At 47.5% G+C, this 24,508-nt stretch overlaps 2 protein-coding genes across 5 annotated transcripts; one reads left to right on the top strand and one right to left on the bottom strand.

The window, feature by feature from the left end:
* The first annotated feature begins 3,184 nt into the window (after positions 1 to 3,184).
* LOC105983044 (chromosome unknown open reading frame, human C16orf46) lies at positions 3,185 to 12,893 on the top strand. 4 transcript variants are annotated; one of them, XM_013012790.1, is made up of 5 exons: positions 3,185 to 3,571; positions 6,113 to 6,349; positions 8,339 to 9,313; positions 10,842 to 10,962; positions 12,415 to 12,893. In XM_013012790.1, the coding sequence occupies exons 2-5, from the start codon at positions 6,149 to 6,151 to the stop codon at positions 12,432 to 12,434; spliced, it is 1,317 nt and encodes a 438-aa protein (XP_012868244.1). In that variant the 5' UTR covers positions 3,185 to 3,571; positions 6,113 to 6,148; the 3' UTR covers positions 12,435 to 12,893. The 4 variants fall into 4 exon arrangements, with proteins under 4 accessions (XP_012868244.1, XP_012868243.1, XP_012868242.1 ...); XM_013012789.1 differs by lacking the exon at positions 12,415 to 12,893 and having other exon boundaries at positions 3,185 to 3,302; positions 10,842 to 11,070; XM_013012788.1 differs by lacking the exon at positions 12,415 to 12,893 and having other exon boundaries at positions 10,842 to 11,070.
* A 3,687-nt stretch (positions 12,894 to 16,580) lies between these two features.
* Positions 16,581 to 20,837, bottom strand: Atmin (ATM interactor). The gene is made up of 3 exons (XM_013013014.1): positions 20,709 to 20,837; positions 19,705 to 19,904; positions 16,581 to 19,113 (listed from the first exon to the last, which is right to left on the bottom strand). Exons 2-3 carry the CDS (start codon positions 19,896 to 19,898, stop codon positions 17,310 to 17,312), a joined length of 1,998 nt encoding a protein of 665 aa, XP_012868468.1. The 5' UTR covers positions 19,899 to 19,904; positions 20,709 to 20,837; the 3' UTR covers positions 16,581 to 17,309.
* Positions 20,838 to 24,508: the final 3,671 nt, after the last annotated feature.

The raw sequence follows: 24,508 nt of genomic DNA, 5'->3' as shown, positions 1-24,508 counted from the left end.
CCAGAGTTCAAGCCCCAACCTCCTGTGACCTACAGCTACTTTGGTAATAACTGGCTGGTCAATAAGTTGGGAAGTTTTAAAATTACAATGTTTTCATTCAGAAACCTTGTGATCTCTTCTTCAAATTTAGGTTCCCTTACCCCCTGCTACCTATCACAGCCCACCTTTAGTTTAAAAAAGTATATATATATATATATATATATATGTGGTGGTGTGCCATTCCTGCAATCCCAGCATTCTCAGTAGTAAGTTTGCCAGGTTAGCCTAGCCTGGGCTATGGAACCAGACCCTGACTTAAGAAAAACCAGAGGCTTAAGAAGTAGCTGTGGTAGAACACTCACTTTGTATGTGAGTATACAAAGTGACCAAAGTTTGCTCAGTATATGAAGAGTTTTGGGTTTGATTCCTAGTAAGGGGGGAAGATACTAAATCCTAATCGCTCAGGGGTTGAAATCTGAGAATCTAGGTTCAAGCCAACTCTCGAGACTTATCTCCAATTAGCCAGGAAAATCCAGAACCTGGGCTGGGAAGGTGGCTCAGTGGTAGAGGGCTTGCCTTGCATGCTTGAGGCCCTGGGTTCGATTCCTCAGCACCACATAAGCAAAAAGAAAAAAGCCAGAAGTGGTGCTGTGGCTCAAGTGGTAGAGTGCTAGCCTTGAGCTGAAGAGCTGAGGGACAGTGCCCAGGCCCAGAGTTCAGGCCCCACGACCGGACCCCCCAAAAAAAAAAGAAAATCCAGAACCTGTAGCCAGTCCTGAAGTGGTAAAGCACTGGCTATGAGCCCTGAAAGTTGAGTACATTGGCCCCTAGTTAAAGTTCCAGTATTAACACAAAGCGGGTAAGGAAGAAGAGGCTAAGTGTGCTTTCACTAGTGTTCAGCCTTCTACTCTTTATACATGAGATTAAATCTCTCTTCCTTGAAACAAAGCTTTACTATTGACCACCTGAAGGAACTGCCTCTCCACTCTAGGCCCAATCGTTTTATGTATCTAAAGATGGAATGTGAAGGACTGAGTCCTGCCTTATTCCCAGGGAGTCAAGCAAAGCACCCGGTGTGTGTGTGTGTGTTTGTGTGTGTCTGTAGACAGGTCATTGGGACCTTGGCCCCCAGGAGACAATGGCCCTCAAACCCAGGTGGAGCATTCCACTGTGGGCCTGGCCTAGGACAAGGCTCTTGGCCTCTGAGAGACCATAGCCTATTATTTTCTGCTTTCTTGTTCAGATCTATATAAACTAACACTACTTATCCCCCACCACCTCTTTTTTTTTTTTTTTTAACCCTTTAAATGTATGTCATTCATTATACCAACTTTAGGTTCACAGTGGAGCAAGGTATGTAAATGATACTGGAAGACTGTTATTTTCAACAAAGGGCTAGACCTCAGAAATTAACCCCAAAAAGCAAACTGAACAAGCAGCTAAGCTCCCTTCCCTCCTTACCTACTTTTTAATGTTAAGTCACAAGATTGGAAAACCTTGGGCTACCTACTTAAATCTGCCTTCAGCTTTGAAACGTAGGAGGGGCTATCTAAATTTTTCTTGGAAGTGATAAAATCTGGGAACTCTTCCTGCTTGGGGTGGGGACAGAATGATAAGGTTTGCCAGGAAAAAGAAAGTCCCGAAGGTCACCAGGTGCCACCCAGAACCATTGTCTAAGGATTAACTCTTCTTCAAGAACTGCAGTTTGGCTTCACGCCTGTAGGTCTAGCCACTCCAGGTGACAGCTGAGGATCCAGGTTTGAAGCCAGCAGGAAAACCTTGGGACGATCTCCAAATTATCCACCAAAAACTAAAAACAGAGCTGTAGCTCAGATGTTAGAATGCATGTCTCAAGTGAAAAATCTGTGGGACACCGCCAGGCCCTGAGTTCAAGCCGCAGTACGGATACCAACGGGGGGGGGGGGGGAGACATGGGTTGCATTTCTTGACCTTAGTAAAAGATTGCAGGCCAGTTGAGTGCTAGCTGGTGAAGGGGTTGGGTGCTTAAGAACAGCAACAAATCCCCAGCACCGTGGTTTTCAGGGCAGGGGTGACTGGCGACGGTGCTCCAAGGTTGCCGGTGGCAGAGTGCAGGCCCTCCGCCGCCCGCCGCGCTCTGTCCGGCAGTCGCAGCCGGGGGCGGGTTCTCTGTCGCGGCGGGAGGCGGAAGCGGGTTTCACCGCGCCAGCTGCACGCGTGCAGACAGCATCCCGGCCGGTCGGCCTCGCCCCGCTGGCCTCCCCGAACAGCCCCTGCGGGTTTCCGGTGCGAGTGAGCTACGCGGACGTGTTCGCCCCCCTCCCCGGCCTCCCCACTTTTGTCTTCTGTCATACCAAGGGGTCTGTTTCACTGTGGTGTTTCACACGCGCACGTGTTAAGGTTTGGTTCGGGGTGGCCGTCCCGGTCGCTGCCTCTTCGCCCGCGGGGGTTCCCTCGTGGGTCCTGGGGTCCGGGCCGACTGTCATCGCCACAGCTCATTCGGTGCGGCCCTGCTACACAGCGCCAGGCGCGCCGCCGCGCGGGCTGCCGGGAGCGCGCCGCCGCGCTGGGCCTCGCGCTGTCCGCAAGCCCCTCCTCCCGCCCTCCGCTTTGTTGAGCGTGACAGCTTATACGTCACTTCCGCTGAGCCCGAAAATAGGCCCGCCCTCAGCGTCGCTGTAACCCAGGGCAACGGCTCGACCGGCCTCAGCGAGCTGCGGCTACACTAGAGGTGTGTGCGGCCGCGTCCCCGACCCCGGAGCGAGTTCCTGGATCACCCCACAGGCGGGAGAACGAGAAGTTCGAGGCTGTTCGAAAGGAAGCGACCCTCAGAAGCGAAGAAGCCAAAGGAGAGAGGTGGTGCGGCTCCGGCACTGGAAGGAGAGCGAGCAGCCCTTCACGAGACGCGCGCCGGCCTGGGTGTGGCCGGGAGCGGGCCGTTGGGGGCGGGACTCGGGTGGTACAAGAGAGGAAGGGGCGGGGCGTGGTGCAACCGGAGGGCGCCGGAAAGAAGAGCAAGGCGGCCGTGCGGGGCAAGAGGTGCTGGTGGGGTGGGCGGAGCCGGGTGTGTAGGTGGGAGGATGCGGAGGGGGGGCCGAGGAGGGGCTGTGGGGTAAGGGGCGGGGCATGGTGGGGAAGAGGAGGGGCCTGCGCATGGGGGCGGGGCTTTGGGGCTGTTGGGGGAAAGGGAGGAGCCAAGTATGGGGACCTGGGCGGTGCTTGCGGCGCTCCTGGGGGCCCGAGTGACCTCTGCTCCTCTGCCGCGAGATGCGTGGGAGCTGAGACTTGCATTGCGCTACCAATTTGCTCCCAGCTCTAGGCGCTTAGCGAGTCAGTGAATTCACGTGAGTTGAAAGCGGGAAGAGTTGACACCGATTGGAGCAGAAATGAGCTGAGCGGAAGTGATGTTTTCATGAACCTCTCTAGGAAGACCTACTTAATCATGGTAGCTGTGGCCTGTGAGCCTATAATAAGCCCGAGGCACCGATAACTAACTCGGGAAGATAGAAACCTGGTATCTGCTCAGTATCCTGGGTTGGCCTTGAATTCAAGAGCCTCCCACGTGCTGGGATTACAGGCCACGTGCCTACACACTAAGCAGGAAAGAGAAAAGGTATGCTTTTGAAAATACATGCAAGTCTAACTAATCAGGTGGTGCACGTGCGTAACTGAGGCAAAAGTCTAACTACATTTTCAGTGTATTCCAGAACTGTTTGTAAAGGAGACAGCAATCTCCACAGCTTTTTTCTTTAGATACTGCACCACCGGGGATGAGGATGCTTGAGGTCTATGTAACTGGTTGTGTGTGTGAAGTTTAGCTTTGTACTAAGAAACTTCCCGCCGGGCGCCAGTGGCTCACGCCTGTAATCCTAGCAACTCATGAGGCTGAGATCTGAGGATTGCGGTTGAAAGCCAGCTCTGGTAGGAAAGTCTGTGAGACTCTTACCTCCTATTAATCAGAGAGAAAGCCGGAAGTGGTGCTGTAACTCAAGTAGTAGAGTGCTAGCCTTGAGCAAAAAGAGGTAGTGTCCAGGCCCAGAGTTCAAGGCCCAGGAGCCGGGAAAAAACAAAACACAAGACAAAACGTCCCACTAGAACTATGTTTTATTTTTTCCCCAGTGTATAATAGAATGCACCCTTTTCAGGTCCAGAATACCCTTTTCAACTGCAGAATAGGAGCTTAACCAAAGCGGCATCTTTTCACCTCTACCCTTCCTTTCCCTCTATCTATATATAGATTTTTCTCATGACATGTGAGAAATAGTTGAAGGATGTGAAGTTGGTTATACCCTGAAAGAGAGAAGAGCATATGCGTTCTGCATGATAGTGCACTTTGTGATTCTGGTTTCTGTGTGATTGGAGGTTTCCTAAACTTTCTGAAGCCTATGCATACTTCTTGTTGCAGAGCCTCGCTCAGGATAACAGAACTAAGAGCAGGGGTGGAAAATGTTGATGAAGAACTTTCTAGCACAGTAGCAGTTCTCCAACTTTATCAAGTACTTTAAAAATACTAACAGTTACTGGTGTGGCAGTACACCCTTGCAATCCCATCTATTTGGGAGACTGAGAGGGAAAGATCATTTGTAGTAATCCTGGACGACAAGATAGTGAGACCCTGTCTCAAAACAGAAAGATAATCTAATGCCTAGGCTGTGCCCAGACAGAGTATAATCAGACTCTGGGACCAGGGACTGGGAATCAGCTCTTTTATGTCCATATTTTCTCGGCGATTGGAGTCCTGTTTAGAAAATAACTGCCTATGCTTACATTTTTCTTCCTTTTTATTTTTTTTGGGGTCCGGTCGTGGGGCCTGTACTGTGGGCCTGGGCACTGTCCCTCAGCTCTTCAGCTCAAGGCTAGCACTCTACCACTTGAGCCACAGCACCACTTCCAGCTTTTTTCTTTTTGCTTATATGGTGCTGAGGAATGGAACCCAGGGCCTCATGCATGCAAGGCAAGCGCTCTACCACTGAGCCACCTTCCCAGCCCAATTTTTCTTCCTTTCTTAAAAAAAAAAATTGGTGCCAGTACTGGGGCTTGAACTCAGGGCCTGGGCACTGTCTTTGAGTTTTTTGTGCTCAACCTAATACACTACCTCACAGCTCCACTTCTAGCTTGACTTTGTTCTTTAATTACACCCATTAGTCTTTAGTTCAAATCAGCCTGACCCTTTTTTTATCTCAGTAGTTGACAATGGATAATTTGTACTGTTTGTTCTCAGTCTGTTCCTGAGAGTTTTAAAGATATTTCACCAGTTACTGAATTGCTTTTTTTTTCTTTTTTTAATTTTTTTTTGGGGGTCCTGTCGTGGGCCTGAACTCTGGGCCGGGGCGCCCTCAGCTCTTCATCTCAAGGCTAGCACTCTACCACTTGAGCCACAGCGCCACTTCCGGCTTTTTTCTTTTTGCTTATGTGGTGCTGAGGAATGGAACCCAGGGCCTCATGCATGCAAGGCAAGCACTCTACCACTGAGCCACCTTCTCAGCCCCTGAATTGCTTTTTTTATAGTTACTATTAGTCAGGTGCTCTGTGGCTTATGTCTGTAATACTAGCTACTCTGGAGGCTGAGATCTGAGGATCTGTTTGAAGCCAGCCTGGGTGGGAAAGTCCTTGCGACTCTTATCTCCAATTAATCACCAGAAAAGCCAGAAGTGGAGCTGTGGCTCAAGTGGTAAAGTGCTAGCCCTAAGCATAAAGAGCTCAGAGACAGTGCCTAGGCTCTTAAACCCAGGATTCTTCAATTAATCACCAAAAAAGCCAGAAGTAGAGCTATAGCTGTAGTGCTAGAGTGCTAGCCTTGAGCAAAAAGAGCTCAGAGATAGTGCCTAAAGCCCTAAGTTTAAGCCCCAGGACTGGCACCAAAAAGAAAAAAAAAAGGTTAATATTAAAAACTAAGCTCAGGGGCTGAGAAGGTGGCTCAGTGGTAGAGCCTTGCCTTGCATGCCTGAGGGCCTGGGTTCAATTCCTCAGCACCATATAAGCAAAAAGAAAAAAGCCGGGAGTGGCACTGTGGCTCAAGTAATAGAGCGCTAGCCTTGAGCTGAAGAGCTGAAGAACAGTGCCCAGGCCCAGAGTTCAGGCCCCATGACTGGACCCAAAAACAAAAACAAACAACAAAAAAAAACTAAGCTCAGTGCCCATTTTCAAATTTCAGGAAGAAGATGTTAAAAACTAAGCAGTCATCCTGGTAATGGAGCTATGTCAGGAAAGTGAGACTGATTTAGAAAATAGTGAAATTAAAACCACAGAAGAAATTGAAGAAAACTTTACTTGTCCAGATGAAAGAAGAGAAAAGAGCCATGTGTGTTGTCTTCTTGATATCAGTGACATTACTCTCCAAGAAGATGAAAGAATCAATGAGTTCGTTGTTGGCACTGGGTGGGAAGAAGCTGTGAGTGTCTTCTAGGGTATTTTTCACTTCAGTATTTGATGCATGCTTTTCCCTCAAAATAATATTACAAAAAACGTACATCCAATGTTAACTATAAGACCCAAAGAACAGAGGTAAAATATTACTGGCGACAGCAGTTCCTGCTAGTATGTGTTTATGGCCACTTACTATGTGGTTGGCTCAGTACTAAATGCTCATCTTTCACTCATTCATTCAGCCTCTCAGTAGCTCTCTGAGGCCTCTCTTTGTGCCTAAGAATATTGAGGCACCCAAATGTGAAATAGAATCCCATGAGATTGCCCAGCCCAACCAGGCAGAAAGTGGGCAAGGAGGGCTCCAATCCAGGTCTTCAAACTTCAGAGCCAGGACTTTCTTCACCACTGTGCTAAGCTCCCAAGAGGGCCAAGGAGTCTTTTTTCCTGTTTCTAACTCCATGGGATTTTGAAATACACTTGAAATAAAAAAAATAGAACCCTAAATTTAAAACAAGAGAACTTAATCAGATTCAAGATTAAATACAGAGTTGCTTGCTGGTAACCAAGATAGCTCATGCCTTAAATCTTGGCTACTCAGGAGGCTGGCATCTAAGGATCAAGGTTCAAAGCCAGACCTGGTAAGAAAGTCTGTGAAATTCTGTCTCCAATTAGCCAGCATAATGTCAGACTGGAAATTAACCAGCATAATGTCAGACTGGAGGCATGGCTCAAGTAGGCACTAACTGTGAGCAAGAAAGCAGAACAAGAGTAGAGACCCTAAGTTTAAGCCCTGGTACTAAACAAACAAGGGGGAAAAACTTCTAAGGTTACTAGCTTAAGTAGCTGAAAATATAGAATGCCCAGTAAATTTGAGTTTCAGATCATTTAGTGTTCAATGTATGGCAGACATGTCCTGTATTTTTTTTATTATGAAAATACCATACAGAGGAGTTACAATTACCTGGGCAAGATAATGAGTACATTTCTTATCAAGCATTGTTGCCTCCTCCTTTGTTTCCCCTTCCTATACCTTCCCATCTCCCCTGTCCTGTATTTTTGAAAATAACATTTAGTCAGGTTTTATTTTAGTGTAACAGGATAAAGAAGGGAGAAATAGAAAAAGAGAAAAACATTTCTTCCCATTTGTGAAATGGGAATTAAAGACTTCCTTCCTGCTTCCCCCTGTCTGTCTCTTTCCTGCCCTCCCTCCTGTTTGCTTGCTTGCTTAAGACACTATCTTGCTATGTTTCTCTAGCTGGCCTTAAACTTCCATCCTCCCTCCTGTCCCAAGTGCTGGCTTTAATAGATGTGAGACCCCATGCCTAGAAAAGGTACTGTATTTTTTACAGCACCTTTGTCTTGACAGTGACTTCTGGCTAAGGTGGCCAGGAACTCCTGACCTAGGTAGGTGCAGGTGTTCCTGGGGTACTCAGGGCTCCTGGGCACCCAGGACATAACTGCTCATTTCTGGCTCTCCAGTGTGGGAAACAGAAACTGGAAGTGCAGGAAGTCTTTGGGAGTGTGATAAGACTGAACAACTTTGTTTTATTTTAATATTGCTAAGGTTAGCGTACATCTGGAAAGCAATACAGGCAGTCTCTCAAAGTGGTCATTTACAAGTACTTGCCCTAGTGTTTAGGAGCTCCACATGATCACCAATACAATTTATTGTTCAGTATTAGGCTAAAATGAATATTAAAAGTTTTTTTTTGTTTTTTGTATTTTGGTCTGCCATGGGGCTTGAACTCAGGGCCTGGGCTCTGTCCCTGAGTTTTTTTGCTCAAGGCTAGCACTCTACCACTTTGAGCCACAGTACCACTTCCTGCTTTCTGGTGGGTTATTGGAGATGAGTCTCCTGGACTTTGCTGCCAGGACTGGCTTGAAACCGTGATCCTCAGATCTCAGCCTCCTGAGTAGCTGGGATGACAGGCATGAGCCACCGGCGCCTGGCAGAAGTTTTCATTTTTAAAAGTTTGGGCAGTGTGAGGGCAGTAATGCGCTGTTGCATCTGCAGGTCCATGGCTGGGGAAAGACTTCTCCAGCTGCCTGCATCTGGCCACGGAAGAAACTGAAAAAGGCAAAAGCAGGGGAAAACTCCAGCAGTAGCTGCTTGCTGTGTGTCAGCCTGTCTCAGGTGAACCCGGAATCCAAGTCTGCCCTGGAGACTGGAAAATGGGAGACAAAGACTGTGGCTGAACCAGGCCTGGAGAAGAATTGGAACACTTCCTCTCAGATCCCAGGGCCCTCCCAGGTCTCAAGCACTGCTCCCAGGGAGAGTAACAACATCTGCTTTCCCAACTACATTCACAGAGAAAAAAAAAGTCTGCAAATCAAGGAGTTTATCTGGTGCCTGGACGAATGGGCCACCCCGGAGGTGCCTAGTGGCAAGGCGGCCCGGAGTCCCAGCAGAGGCATGTGCCCGGAGAGAGGGTTCTCCCTGTCCGACTCCTTGACCTCCAAGGCCCTCCTAGTCCTGCCTCCCCTGAGAGCTAGTCCTCCAAACAGTGTGGAAGCTCTGGGTAAGAACAGCAAGAACATTTACTGGCAGTCAGATGAGAAAGTGGTGAAAGTGGAGAAAGATGAGAGTGTGACGACTGGCTGTGGATTGAAAACAGTGGATGGGACAGGTGACAAGAGACACTTCCAGCTGACCAAGCACCTCATGGTCACCAAGGGGACGTCTTTGACATCTCCGCCCGAGGCCCCGACACCCCTGCTGGCTGATTCTGAAAGGTGCTGCCTGCGATGGTCCCTCCTGACTGAGAAAACCTCCATGTGCCCTCCCAACGCCAACAGCATCCACTACCTGGCTACCTTGCAGCTTTTGCAGAAAGGAGGACTGCAAAGCTGCAGACCTACATTGAAAACCAAGGACCCAAGACCTCTCAGGAATACCCAGAGGCACGTTCTTACAAAGACCAAGCAGGAAAGCAGTCCCCAAATGCTGGATACCAAAGTGTTCCCAAGACCTCTCTTGCCGTCCCTCACAGTGAGCAGAGTTGTTATTCCCCTTTCCACTCAGAGATACCTCTGACCTGTCACAATATAATTCCCTGGGAATAAGCGAGCTTGAAATTCATTTGTCCTTTCTCCCTGTCCATGCCTCCCTCCCTGTCTTTTTACTGCCTCATCCTCCATCCCTTCTCTCAATTCTCTTTCTTCCCTTCCCCCTACCCTGTCCCCACCCCCACCTATCCTTTTTTTTTCTTTCTTTCTTTCTTTCTGATACAATAGAACTAGAGGGAATTGATCACTCTTGAATGGGGTTGGATCTATTCTCAAAAACACTAGGCCTGGGCACAGTGGCTCAAGTCTGTGATGCCAGCTACTTGGGAGGACAAAAGTTTGTGGGACTTGATTCAGTGGCTGGGCATTGTGGCACACTCTTACCATCCTCAGTGACAAAGGGAAGCACAAGTAGAATCAGAGTCCACGCAAGACCCTGCCTCTAAAAACTGAATGCGAAAGGAGGACTGGAGGCGTGGCTCAAGTGGTAGAGCGCCTTCCTGGTAACTTGAGGCCTGAGTTCATTTCCCAGTACTGTCACCCCCCAACACAAAAACCCCTTATGCCACCATTTTTGATGTGGGTTTTACAGGTGTTTATAACTGTAATCCCAGCATTTTGGAAAGCTTAATTCGAGGTTGTGTTACCTAGCAAGACCCTGTCTTAAAAAATACAAATAATAACCCAAATCCAAATCCTACCTGCTTTTGCGCTGTTTTGCCAAATGCAAAATAGTAGTGCCAGCTCTAGCTCCTGCTGCCCTGCCTGGCCTTAACCATAGGGTAGACAAAGTCAGCAGGGCTATAACGCCTTCAGCTGCCTACAGGGCACAGGGGGCAAAGGCTACTGAGGTGGGGAGGGGCGCGCAGGAGGGAGGGGGTATGGCATGAAAAGGCTAATACAGTCTTATAGTAACTTGAAAAACAACGAGAAGACTAAATCAAAATAAGGCCTTGCGACATTTGGACAAGTACCTAGGCCTCTGGCCACTTGGGAAGACATTCAGATTTTTAAATTTTTATTCTTAGGAATTTTACCTCATAATATGAAATTCACCTGTACTTCAGACACCATGTTTGTACAGTGATTTGAACTCAGAATCAGTTTATTCTGCATGTCTCCTTCCTCTGAGTCCAGGCACACCGGGGGGGAGGGTGGCAGGCTCCAGTCATTGTGGTGTCCTCCTCCGGCCAAGCGGGTGGCTGCACAGCTGCGGGCCTCACAGTTGAGGCTCTGGAGCTGTAGTGTCAGTTATTGATTAGCACACCAGGGAAGAAAGAAATGGGATTGTTGGCAGATAGACGCTGGGGCATCTCTTCTGCTGTCTGGGAGACAAACTGGGAGCTGGGAGCAGGCCCGGTGCCGTGCTCCTGACTGCTAAGCTAAGCAGGGCCTGGAATTGAGAGACTTGGTAGTTACACACACTCCAGCTTTGCCAGTGGGCACCGCCGCCTTCCCCCTGCATGCTGCAGTGATGAATTCCTAAGCTCTTCCTCATTCTGTCATTTCAGCCCACTCGACTTGCCAGCAAACCTTATTACAGACTGGAAATGGTGACCAGTTCTTTCGGAGCCAGGTTCCCACCAGCTTCCTGTGGATCCTGGCCTTCCCAGTATGAAGTGAAGAAAAAAAGTGAATTTCAATTTATACGTTTCAGAAGTTGTTAATAGCCAGGCATGGTGGCACAAGTCTGTCATCCCAGCACTCAGAAGGCTGAGGTTGGAGGATTAGGAGCTCGAGGTTAGGACAGGTGGTAGAGTGTTTGCTTAACAAGTTTGAAGCCCTGAGTTCAAATCCCAGCACCCAGGATGAGAGTTCACTGGTCTCTATGGTTTCTAAACAAGGCATAGCTTCCTGAATGCCGGGCTTGATACTGCACGCACAGCAAGGCATGAAGTCCCACTCAGCAGCTGGCTGGACATGTTAGAGCAGGGCTGTTGGAGCTCTGCTGCTGCCATTTTGGACTGGATCCTCCTTGTACTGGCTGCTGACTTAAGCATTGTGGGATGCTAAGCAGTTTCCTGACCTCCAGATGTCATTGATGCCAGTAGCAGCCACCCTGTACCCGCTTTGTGACAGCCCAAAGTATGTCCAGACACTGCTGTCTTCCCCCAAGGGCAAAATCACCCCACTGAAGGAACAGTGTGGCAGGGAACTCTGAAACACTCTGCCCCTGGCTTGGTGGCCTCTAGAAAGATGCAACCAAAGCTGTGATTCCATTGTGATAGTCTCTCATAGTGACCACAGGGAGCCTGTTCAGAAAGAGCTATAGCTTTCCTGATCCATTAACCGTTGTAGCCAGATTGCAAAGATAGTAAATATGCTTACACCTCTTGTCATTATTCAGAACCCCCAGAGTTTTGGCAACGCTGTTCCCTGAATTCCCTGCTTGTCCTAAACAGGTATATTACACAGCCACCACCGACACACATGATATGTGTTAGGAACCACCGCTAAATCTCTGCACCAGAACTCCGTGTAAATCTTTAAAAACAAAAGTGTCTCTGTTTATTACAACCTGGGGGTGGGAGGCATGGCCCAAATGGTAGAGCTAACACCCTTGGCCCTGATACTATTCATCGCTCCTAATTTATGTGGCTATTTCTTCAAATCCTCACAGTTGGTTTCTCCTAATTAAAATTTAAGATGACAGGAAGGTTAGAATACTTACCATTATGGTAACTATTTACAGAACTTAAGAATCCAAGCTCCTATTTCTTTAGCACATTATCTTGTTACAAAATAGTGAGTTAAATGGATTAAACTTATACTACGTTTTGGAAGTTTCTCAAATAATTTTGTCAGAACCTATAGAAAAACTGTGTGCCTTACAAAAGTTAGTTCTATAAACTAAGACAATCTTGAGTAAATAATTCCTAACAGATAGTTTGCCAAAGTGTGGATTGTTTTCCAAAGTGTGATATAAAATTCCAATTTAGGAAAGCTTGCTTTTTAAGTTGGTTAAAGAATTGATTGTTGAATATCATTTTGTGATACACTAATTTAGAGGCACTAACTTTTGACAAATGTTAATTGTGGCACTGATGGGCTACATTTCTGAAGTCACTAAATTTCTCATTACAGCACAGGAAAAAAGAAGATAAAGTAGGAGAGGGATCAGTTACACATTCATTCCTAAGCAGCATGTTTGAGATGCAGTCCTAAAACCATATTCTACCCTGGACATGGGAAAGGCAGTGGATCACCAGAAAGCAGACAGTAAAATACTATAAGCAGCAAGAAGACTGGAAGCTCAGAAGGAGGTCTTATTCCTATCATTTCAATAAGCTTGCTCCTTTAAGCCAACACAAACAAAAACATCTTTGTTTGCATGGAGCAATTTGCATTGACAAGACATAATTGTCTGTTGAGGTCATACACATACTTTTGAGACCAACAAGTCCTCTTAGTGCTGTTTCAGTTTTTTCCCCATTTTTTTGAAACACTTGATTATTTTACTGATAAACTAAAAAGATGACTTGTTTTATTTATTTATTGGTTGTTCTTTCCTGTAGCCTGTGGCCTGTAATATTGTTTCAGAGTAGAATCTTAAGAATTGATGGAGGGGGCTGGGAAGGTGGCTCAGTGGTAGAGCGCTTGCATGAGGCGCTGGGTTCGATTCCTCAGCACCACATAAGCAAAAAGAAAAAAGCCGAAGTGGCGCTGTGGCTCAAGTGGTAGAGTGCTAGCCTTGAGCTGAAGAGCTGAGGGACAGCGCCCAGGTCCAGAGTTGGGGCCCACGACCAGACCCCCCCAAAAAAAAAGAATTGATGGAGGGGCTGTGGCAATACTTCCTCTTAGGCCAATCTGTGAAATTTGTGGATGTGGATTTAAAGTTACAAATATTTTTTACTTGTTTAGTAAGGCAATGCAAATGTTATAGTTATTTCAAAGTGTTGAAAGAACTGAATGGATTTTGGCAATCTAGATCAGGTATGATACAAACAATACTGCTTTTATTCATTTACATAGTTCGGGCCTTGCTCCTCAAAATGCTTATTTTTTTTTTCATATCCAAACTTTTTTTTATTGTGAAAATACTGTACAGAGGGGTTACAATTACATGGGCAAGATTCAAAATGCTTATTTTTCAATGTGATCCACTGGAGAACCAACAGCTTACTTATTCTTTAGTTCTTGTTTCTTGATATGTAAACTAATACATCAGTGTATCTGCTAATAAATAGTTCCAACAACTGAGTCTGTTGGGTTTCACCCCTGCAAGCAATGATACCATTCTCTTTGTCATAAGAATATTTTACTAGCCAGCATCTTGCTGAAGAAAGTAGGTAATATGTGTCACTTATAAACTGAATAGATATTGCATATGAAGGCTATATATTGCCAGTCAGTCATTGTGTGCTGGAACTTGGGCGCACTTAAGAACCACACAGAGACAGAGGTGATGAAAGGGAAGCAAAGCTGCATGGGACTTGGCACTTCATGGTGTCCGCCCTAAGTCCCCCAGGTTTATTTTCCTTCCTCTTTTTTTTTTTGGGGTCCGGTCGTGGGGCCTGAACTCTGGGCCTGGGCGCTGTCCCTCAGCTCTTCAGCTCAAGGCTAGCGCTCTACCACTTGAGCTATAGCGCCACTTCTGGCTTTTTTTCTTATGTGGTGCTGGGGAATCGAACCCAGTCCCTCATGCATGGAAGGCAAGCGCTTTACCACTGAACCATCTTCCCAGCTCCTTTTCCTTCCTCTTTAAGGGCATTGAGAGAACATGTCTGAGAAGCACGGATTGAAATGGACCAGACAGTATTCTTTGAAATCAGACATCTGAGCAGGTGTAGATGAGCAGGTTTGGGTTGAACTACTATAAATATCCTAAAGTTAAAGTCAGAAAGGATCAAGTATAAATCTAACCCTATCAGTTGCTAGTATTACATTAGTTGCTAGTATTAATAGAAATTAATGGTGGCTCACAGGCCAATACTGCTCATTTTCTTTGAGAAAGCAACTTCAAACTTTACTTAGCATTTTCAGATAGTGTATACAATTCATATTTTCCCTTCCTGTGGAAGAAGCAGAAGTGCACTGCTTTGGTGTTCCTGAAAATTAGCAACTGAGGAAAGAGCTATGTAGATTCCAAGCCTCTTGTTATTTATTTACCAGATGAAAGGCATCCTATTAGAAAATGAAAGTGACTACATCGAGTAAACTCAGGTACTTTGAATATATTTTCCCAAAGACCCATGAATTCCTAATGCATACAGTATTTAGACCGAAAGAGAAAACTCTGGTAATAGATTATCTTATTAAGCTTATTTTCCTGAACCAAAGTGAAACAATAATGAGAGCAACTGGGCATAATCTCTTCATCACTGTCTTTCTGAGGATGTCTGATGTATGTAAAGCTAAGACAATGCAATTTGAAGAACAGCATGAGTAGGGTGAAGAATTCACACAAAAGAATTCTAGGCTCTTTAATCACTCAATTTCAGCTTTTACAGATAGTCTTAGGACAGACAATTTGGGTGGCAAAAGTTTTGTAGGGGGCACTTCTTGTGCATAAAGAATGATTACATGCTCCATTTTTTTCTGTAAATAACCACTGGCTAGGATAACAAACATTGTCGTGGAAACAAAAATTTAAAGCTGCAGATCACTGCATTTATATTTACAAAAAGCCATAAATAAACATGCATCTGTCCTTTATTAGGACAACTTAAATAGAGGTTTAAACATTAAGGCTGTGATGATTCTAAAACATGAAAATCTAAGTTAAGGCTTTATGTTTGTTCTGGAACTCACATTCAGAGGTAAGTGCAACCAAAGCCAAGGTTTAGTTTGTCTGGTGGGACATGGCCATGTTATTAAGCCATTATTACATCCTGTGCACTAGGTAGATGGGATTGCTAATAGCAACCGCATCCATTTGCTTTAACAAATCATTAATTTCTTTTTACATTTCATTTTGGGGACTTAGCCATAGGAAGAATAGAGAATTTGGAGTAGACAGAAAACTCAAAACTGCACTCATTCTTACTGGCCTGGAAGTTGGGCAACAACCATGAATTCAGTCTGCTTAGCACACCTTTTGCTCCACCATTTTACCTTTTTTTTTTTTGGTCGGTCATGGGTCCTGAACTCTGGGCCTGGGCACTGTCCCTCGGCTCTTCAGCTCAAGGCTAGCACTCTACCACTGAGTCACCTTCCCAGCTCCCCGCCATTTTACCTTAAACAGAAAAGTAGTCCTTGAATACCAAAACACTAGGTTTTCAACATCTTCACAGTACTGCATTGGAGATGGATCTGTTGTGTAATTGTCAGTCTCAAGGCAAAATACTAGACCAAAGTGTTTCCTTATTCAAGGGAAAGGTGAACGGAGGATGAGAGGAAAGGTCCCTGCAAAACAGAGTGGACTGTATTCTTGCCCTGCCAAGCTTAGGGGTGCTAAGTACTGAGATTGGGCTGGGCCAGGGGTGTCCTTTTCTACTCTTTGTTCTTTTCAACACAAGAGGAACAGTGAGCACTGTGGGAAGCAGCCCCAGGGCCTCACCCAGCCAGCTGTCTGGACAGCAGGGAGGACATATTGTACAGCACAGTGGGGCTCCTGCCCTGTCACCTCTACAATGTTTTCTGTCTATTGTGTTTGCGTGCCACTGGGATTGCTGGCTGGCTGGTGGCTGGTAGCTCCTGGATGGGAAATGGAATGGGGGAGACCAAGGCCATCCAAGGAGGGAAGGACTGAAGGTTAAGTGAATCAATCTCATGTAATGGAAGCTCCCATACAAATCCAAAAGGACTGTCTCTGGAGCACTTCTAGATAGTGGCCATGTATGTGGAGGTTCCTGGAAGGAGGCATGCCAGGAGAGGAAGTGGAGGCCAGTTTCCCTTCCCCACACCTTGCCCTGAGCACCTCAGCAGTACTCTTGGCAATAACACTATTTTCCTGAGTTCTGAGAGCTGCTCAAGCACATGAACTGCATCACGAGACACTTAGCCAGTGTCTGCTGCAGACCTGGCTGCTGGCTGCCCTGCAGGAAAAAACCTCACAGCTGGTCACCAAAGTCGTCTCCATCCAAGGTGGTGAGCAGAGGAAAATGTTTTAAAAGTGGCTCGCGCCCGTAATCCTAGCTACTCAGGAGGCTGAGATCTGAGAATCACAGTTCAACACTAGTCCATGAGACTCTCATCTCCAATTAACCACCAGAAAACCAGAAGTGGTGCTGTGGCTTAAGTGGTAGAGCATTTGCCTTGAACTGAAGAGCTGAGGGACAGTGCCCAGGCCCAGAGTTCAAGCACCCAAACCGACCCCCCCCACCTCTAAATAAAAAAGAAGCACATCCCAGGATACCCCCAAGATAAACCAAGAGCCATGATTTCAGTCAGTTCCTGTGGTTTGGATGCCTTACTCTTGCCAGGAGGATGGCTATCTATACTAAGTGCTGCTGCTCTTGTGCTACACAGTACCTGCAGCAGTGAACCTGTGAGGACAGACCACACTCGCCCTGGCAGAACTACTCATGGAGAAGGGACAGTGACCCTATGAAAACTTGCAGAAGTTCAAGACAACTGCGTTTTTTCTTGGTGTATGCAAGCCAGAAGAGCTGGCAGAGCTGATGAAGCTGTGGCAGTGGCAGTCTCCAAACACAGAAGCACTGGTGAGGGCATAGTGGCCGTTTACAGGTGCATTAGGAAGGTTTGGGTTTATACCCCAGTACCTCGCAAGCCTAGCTTCAGCTAGATGGCTGTATGGGTTTTAAAATCCAGCTCTGAAATACACATTTTTTTTTGAAAGATGGAAAGACAAGCTGTGAAAGAGCAAATGTAGGTAAAGCAAAAACAGTCATTTTTAAATCAACATCTTACACTTTATAATACACTCACATTTATACACAGATTTTGTGTTGACAAGTACAAAAGGCAGAGAGAGGAGAATAAATAGCTGCAGTCACTACATTCCATAGTCAGCATCATCATCGTCTGTGTTCACAGTCTGCATGAAGTCGTCAGTGCTGTCCAGGATGGACTCGTGCTCAGAAGTTGGAGACTGCACTCAGCTCAGCACATGTCTGGGTTTCTACAGAGCTGAACTGAGACTCCATGGTGTTCCAGGCCAAATCAGCCATGAGAAAGTCGTTCATGGCTGTCTGAGTTTCATTGCTGGTGAAGAACAAACTCCCCAGGGCTTCCAAGCCAGAACTCATGGTCTGTGTCTCTGCAGTGTTCGACTGAACCTTGCTCTCTGGAGCCGGCGTGGGTCTGGCTACAGAGGGTCCTTCCGTTTGGGTCTCTGTGTCAGAGGAGTCGGTGCTCACAGAGAAGCTGCAGTGTTTCAGAAGGCTTCCTAGGGGCAGCTGAGGACCACTGTCTAAGAAGAAGTTCAAGTCGGTCTGTGTCTGTGTGTCAAACATCTCCAGGCCTAAGAAGTTCGAACTTCCCCTGCAGCTGTAGGGCTGAGCAGAGGGGTCTGCGAGCAGGAAGTCAGTCTGGGTCTCTATGTCCAGTGACTCCAAGACTGGCTCAGGGTTCATGGTACTCAGCCCACTCTCTTCAGTCTGAGTCTGGATATTTGAGGCTGAAAAGAATTCCTCAATATCAAAGTCAATGCCAGGGGTCTGAGTTGGGCCAGAGGGAAGCTGGGCGTCAGGTCCAGGATTTGAGTCAGACAAAAGACTGCGGTTATCTAGCGTCTGACCAGGCAGGTTACTTGACCAGATGTTTTCTAAGTCACTTAGTAAATCTATGGTTTGGGTCTGGTTATCGGTCATGTTCTGTGTGGGGAGCATACTGCTCTGCGCACTGAAGTTGAGCATGGCTTCAGACCTCTCAATGTCTTGACTTAAAGTCTTGGGATCATTTTGAGGTAGCAAACTCTGAGTCACCGTCTCTGTCACTAAACTGCTGCTTATTATATTGTCTGTGGGAACATTGTAGGACGAGTGCGCACTCCCAAAAATGCCCCCGCACACGCCAGCGTGGTCCATGGGTACCTGGGCAGGTGCTGGATTTTGCATGCCACTGGTTTGGGTTTCTCTGGAGATCCCGCCTGGCTGGAAACAGGCATCTATGAAAGCTTCAGTCTGAGCAGCTATGGATGAAGTTACCTTAGGGCTGGGCAGGAACGTCTGTGTGTGAACGCTGATGGGAAGGGACACTTGAGAGTCAAAGGACAGATCAGTCTGAGAACAAGACGACACGGAGGAGTCAGAGCCAAGCCATCGAGCAGAAGATAGCAGGTTTGGTGAGGCATAGGACAGGTCCGTCTGTACGTTGGTTGAAGAAATGCTGTTCTTCTGACATGTGTTCTCTAGCTCTTGTAAAGGATTCAATGGACTTTTACCCAAGTTCACTTGAACACCTGTACTAATTGGCTCAACGACAGGACTGATAATTTTTGAAAGAGGTAGGGTCTCCTTCAGAGAGCAAGCATCTGAGTCCAGGCCAAGGATGAGCGTTCCCACAGACAAGGGCACCAAGTGCACAGCCCCCATCGGGGAGCCCTGATCCACGCCCAACACCACAGGCTGGCCCGAGGACTCGGTAGGCACCAAGACTGGCATGGGAGAAAACTGCATGACCGGAAGTTTAACCAGAGCCACTCTCGGCTTGGGTAGAAGCAACTTCTGAGGATTTCTTGGAAGTGCTGAGATATTCTGCTTCCTGGCATTAGAACCACAAGAGTCCTCAAAAGAGGCAACCAGTTTTATTTCTGAAGTTCTGAGTTCTTGGGAATCTGGTTGAAGAGTTGATTGGTTGTTTAAAGATTCGATGGTCTTACTGGACAACTTCTGGCTTTGCAGGTAGTTTTCCATTTTCCTTTTTTTACTAGGTGGATCCCTGAACACAACAACAAAAAGGAAAACAATTTAAAAACTTCACTTCTCAGATGCTACTTCCCACATCAGAGGTCAGTCACCTGCGAGAGAAGATGTGACCCTCCTTGCAATAAGTGGGCCTGTCATTCATGTCACCCAAACCTTTTCAGGTTCTAAATTTAAGAATCCAACTTTTCGGGTGTCCCTGGCTCACACCTGGCATCCTAGCTACTCAGGAGGCTGAGATCTGAGGATCACAGTTCCAAGCAAGCCCGGGCAGGAAAGGCTGTGAGACTCTTATCTCCAACTGGAAATGGCTCAGTGGCTCAAGCAGTAGAGCGCTCACCTTGAGCTGAAGAGCTCAGGGACAACGCCTAAGCCCAGAGTTCAAGCCCCACGGCCAACCAAAAAAAATTAAAAAGAAAACTAAAACCCAGGCACAGCTCCTTTGCTAGTGCTGCTGCATTTCCCGTAGCTCCCTTCTCCAGGGCTACATGTTCTCCATGATTCCCTTGCCTCCCTGTGCTATAGCTGTTTGTCGCTGCTGGTCTTCTAGGAAGATTCACAACTCTCCACAGCACTGCTGTGTGTGGCCTGTTTCTTTGCCCGTTACCTGTGTTCTGCAGGGATCTCATGGCCAGTTCGGTAGATGTGAGACTGCAGTGCTGTCCTGCTGGCATAGGGACAGCCACACGTGCACTGGAAGGTCTTGCCGCAGTCCTCCGCGTGTCTCTTCAAGTCCCACTCAGTGCCGTATGAGTTGTTGCACTTGCTACACTTATGCTTCTTCTCGGCATGCATCTTCATAAAGTGCTGTGGAGAACAGGATACGGAGGAATGGGAAAGAGACAGCACCCTCTCCTCCCCCAACAACCCCTGCTCAGGGAAGAACACAGCAGCCCAAATCAAAGGAACTACAAAGCAGGCAAACAGCAAATTACATGCCTCTTTGTTTTTTCTCTCTCTCTGTGCCTGTAGTAGGGCATGAACTCGGGACCTAGGCACTTTCCCTTCGCTTTTTGCTCAAGGCTAGCACTCTTGACACTTGAGCCACACCTTCCCTTTGGGCTTTATGGTGGTTAAAAGAATCATGGACTTTCCTGCCTAGACTGGCCTTGAACTGAGATCCTCAGACCTCAGCCTCCTGAGTAGCTTAGATTACAGGCATGAGCTACCAGTATCTAGCTCACATGCCCATTTTTATGACTGACTGTGGCTTCATGCAAAAAGTCAGAGGAGATGTCTTGGAAATGATCCTTGACAGCCAACATTTAGACTCTTTTAAGAAAGAGTGACAGGGCAGAAACTGATGTCTTCTCAGGACAGCCTTGGCAAACTTCAGGAAACATTTCAGACAACAGCTTCAGATAACAGCTTTTACAGTCCTGAGCTACTCTTCCCCTAGAGGCTGGGACCCTTCCTTTAAGAGAGCTGCTGCCCAAACTCTTCTTTCCTCAGATCCTCCTATCCAGAGCTCCCGGGAGCAGAGTGTCCCCCAGGAGCACAGTGGCTCTGTCTTTGCCCTCTGCCCTGGGAGGCAGTCACAGATCTGCAAGCACAGGGTCCCCACTCTGCCGAGCTACTCCTCTGGCTAGAAAATGAAGAATGGTAAAATACCTGTTTAACAAGAGAAAATTGAGAAAACGGCCGGTCAGGACCTCTAGGACATCCTTCAATTGGACAACAGTAGAATTTTGGTACGGTTTTCAAATCTTTTCTTATTGTTGGATTTACTATGCCATCCTGTAATTGGAAAATTGTGCAATTATTTTCAAAACCAATAGAATGGATTGGTAGCAGAGATAAGGTGGTAACTGAAAATGGGCACAAGGGTTCTTTTTTTAGGGGATGAAAATGTTTTAATGAGATTACAGTTGTGCACACCTGTAAACTTAAAATCTATGTTTTCTTTTAAAATTTTACTCCTCTCTAATCCTATAAAACTCTTTAAAAACTTAAAAATCATGAGCCCTTGAATTGCAACCAGGTGCAGTTTGCAAGTAGAATCACTCAGTTACAGTCTTAAGATTTGGAACCTTCCTTGATCTTCTCTGTTGGATCCCCCAAGGCCTCCAGCATTGGAGGCTACTACTTCTCTACCAACCACTTCAGCCACATTTCAAATCCTTTTGAGATAAGGTCCTGCCACCATAATCAAGGCTGGCCCTGAAACTGAGATTCTCCTGACACTGCTATCAGAGAGGCTGGCATCACAGGCATGTGCCCACCATGCCTGGCTTCATGAGTCAACATTTTAAGTGACTACATTTGCAAAAGGGAAAACCAGATGTGAAGGCTAGTGAAGCTCAGTGCTGGGCACTGCAAAAATCACAGAAATGAAAGAAGATGAAGAAAAGAATACACACAAAAGAAGGGAAAGGAGCCAGGCGCCAGTGGCTCACACCTGTCATCCTAGCTACTCAGGAGGCTGAGATCTGAAGATCACAGTTCAAAGTCAGCCTGGGCAGGAAAGTCTGTGAGACCCTAATCTCCAATATACCACCAGAAAACCAGAAGTGGCGCTGTGGCTCAAGGGGTCGAGCGCTTGCCTTGAGCTAAAGAGCTGAGGGACCCAGAGTTCAAAATCCACAACTGATCAACAAAAAATTAAGAAGGAAAAGGAGAATATACTTGAAGAGTAGAGAGAAGGTAGAGGAAAAGGTCTGGCCCCAGACAAACTTCACAGAGAGCAGCATCTGGTAGAGGGAGACCGGCTCACTGCATCATCTTATTCCAAAATGGAAACTAGGGAGTGGTTTTGCACAAGGCAGTGTACCAAACAACTTGGAACTTTCCTTTTTATTTTCTGAACCATCACTGAAAGCACACCTCTGGATTGTACACAATAAAGAATCCTCGAAGCCATGTATTACAATTGTAAATGTGGCTCGTGGTTCTGAACCCTCGGCTGCTTTCTGATGCAGGGGCCAGAAGGATCCAGAGCAGGCATGGCCTGTGGACTCCCTCTCCCTCTCTCTGGGTCATCCCTCCTGCCACATCTTCAGAGCCTCCATTTCCCCATATGGCACATGCGCAGGCAAGGCTGGGCTAGGGGATTTCCAGATTCCTTATAGGACATGCCTTGAAAACCCACATAAAACCAAAAGCAGCAAATATTCTTCAGCTTACAATCTGACTCCCTGTTCTTACTCATCATTCTTCAGAAGAGCTGGCTCTTCATTTACATGGAAGAAGGGAGCCTTTGGGTGGGAGTGGGGTATCTTATGAAAACATTAGAATAAAATAAGAACTGTACAGCAACTCATAGGGAAGGGAAGAAAAGATGATTCTGCGCCGGAAGTTATATAAACAAGGAAAGAAATTAGAATTATGCAAGTAGCTATAACCAAGACAATGAAAATTTCCATTGAGTGTAAGAAAGTCAGAGTAGCTTCAAGGAAGAAAGTGTGTATGGGGGGGAGCAGAGTTGACTGAGGCCTCAAATCATAAGGAGCTTCTAGCTACCTTGTGCCCAACAGCACTCTCTCCTCCCCCACCCCTAATACCCTGACAACATCACGCGTGGATAATGGTGTGGGAGCTGAACAGCCTGTTGGGCAGTAGCTAGGCTGAGCACAGAGTCGCCCCCATCACACAGGTCACTCAGTGAGGAAAATGGACCTGCTTTCCACCAAGACAGCAGATGCTCAGGGGCTGCTGGCACTGTAGTTAGAAAGGCAGAAAGCTAGAAAACATCAGCAAACATTTCTGAGGGAGGCTTCCTCAACTGCCCCAGTGATGGAGGCAGAAATCTCTAGAAAGTCTATCTTTTGGTGGGTCAACATCTTCAATTGAGAAAGGGCTCTCAAGCACTTCAGGCTGAAAAAGGAATGACTTCACAGAAAATGACTTTGTACAGGTTCTAGGCAAGGGAGGTCACGGATGCTTTGAGATGCAAAGTTCAAGTGAAGATCTGACTGCCAAAGTCAGATCACATGCCTCATCTTCAGCCTAGCCGTGTTTTGTATTGGTCTTTGGTGGATTCCTGAAATTTTGATAGTTTAAAAAGGAAATCCAAACAAGCCAGGTGCCAGTGGTTCAAGCCTATAATCCTAGCTATTCAGAAGCCTGAGATCTGGAGGATTGTGGTTAAAAGCCAGCCCAGGCAGACACGTCTGTGAGACTCCATCTCCAATTAACCAGGAAGAACCTGGGCTTGGAGATATGTAGCAAGTGGTAGAATGTCTGTCTAATATGTCTAGAGTTCAAATCCCGGTACAAAAGCTGTAACACAAACCTATTAGATATTATTAAACCAGTCCTGCAGAGTAAGTGTATCTTGTTTAACAGAGGATTACAGTCCTGAGAGACACGGAGCATCTACAAGCCATACTAGAGAAGAGAATAATGCAAATTGCTAATAAATGTTGGCAGCCTTCTTTTATGCTCAGGTGTATTGTCTTACCTGTCTTATCAGCCAGGGGACAATACTGAAGTTGGACAAGGCCGTTGTATAGCAGCTAGAGAACCAAGGGCTAAGATCCTCTACAACTGTACAGTTTATCCACCCAGGTTCAGATACTCATTAAAATCTAGTATGAGACAGAAGTGCTCTGGAGACCCATCCCAGAGGTGCCGGCGTGCTGGGGAACACGGCGTCACACTTCGGGTCACTGCACTTTGGGCCCTGCACCTTGGGCCCCGCTGTTGGTTAAGGCCATCACCCTTCCTCCCTCGCCGGCCACCGCCTCCGTTTCTGCCGCTGGGACGAGGGGGGTGGGAGGGGAGGGTTCTCCTCAGAAAGGTTCCAGAAGGCTGAATGTTCCTCCAAACGTGATGTGGGCAATCAAGTCAGACCTCGGAAAGCGACCTCTTCACCAGCCGCCCGTGACCTGCTTTCTGACACGTGACCAGGCCCCGGCTGGCATCGGACTCCGGGTGGTGGAGGGAAGCTTCCCACATCGTCATGACCGGGGAATCGTGACTGACCAGTTTGGAAAAGTCCCTGCCCTGGGTTACGTAACCACGCGGCTGCGGGATGCTGTCACGTCGCACCGGCCTGGTGACCACGACCGGGTCACAGCCTGCGGGCTTCGGCGGGACCTCCAGCCGGTACCCGGGCGTGCGCCCGCCGGCTGGGCCTGGGCTCATCCCCGCCCCACCCCGCCGGGTGGCACCACCGGTTCCTCACCCACCCAATCCCGCACCGCACCGCACCCGTGGGACCGACCGGGACCGGACAGCAGAGGCGGGGCGAGGCCCCCTCCCTCCCGCCTTTCTTCGGGGCGTCAGCAGGCGCCTTCCCGCTCCCAGTGGCCGAGGCCGCCTGCGCTCCCCAGCCGGGGTACCCCGCCCCGGCTCCCCACCCGGTCCCGGCCCCCTGCCCCTGGCTTCCCCAGCTCCCGCCCGGGCCCAACCCACCATTCGCAGCAGGGGGAGCCTCGCGGCCTGGCTTCCCTCACCTAACACCCGCTCTC

The sequence above is a fragment of the Dipodomys ordii genome, unplaced genomic scaffold (genome assembly GCF_000151885.1).
Source record: "Dipodomys ordii isolate 6190 unplaced genomic scaffold, Dord_2.0 Scaffold18, whole genome shotgun sequence".
Taxonomy (NCBI): Eukaryota; Metazoa; Chordata; class Mammalia; order Rodentia; family Heteromyidae; genus Dipodomys; species Dipodomys ordii.
Note: the sequence above shows the minus strand (reverse complement) of the source record. Positions and strands in the feature narration are given on the sequence as shown.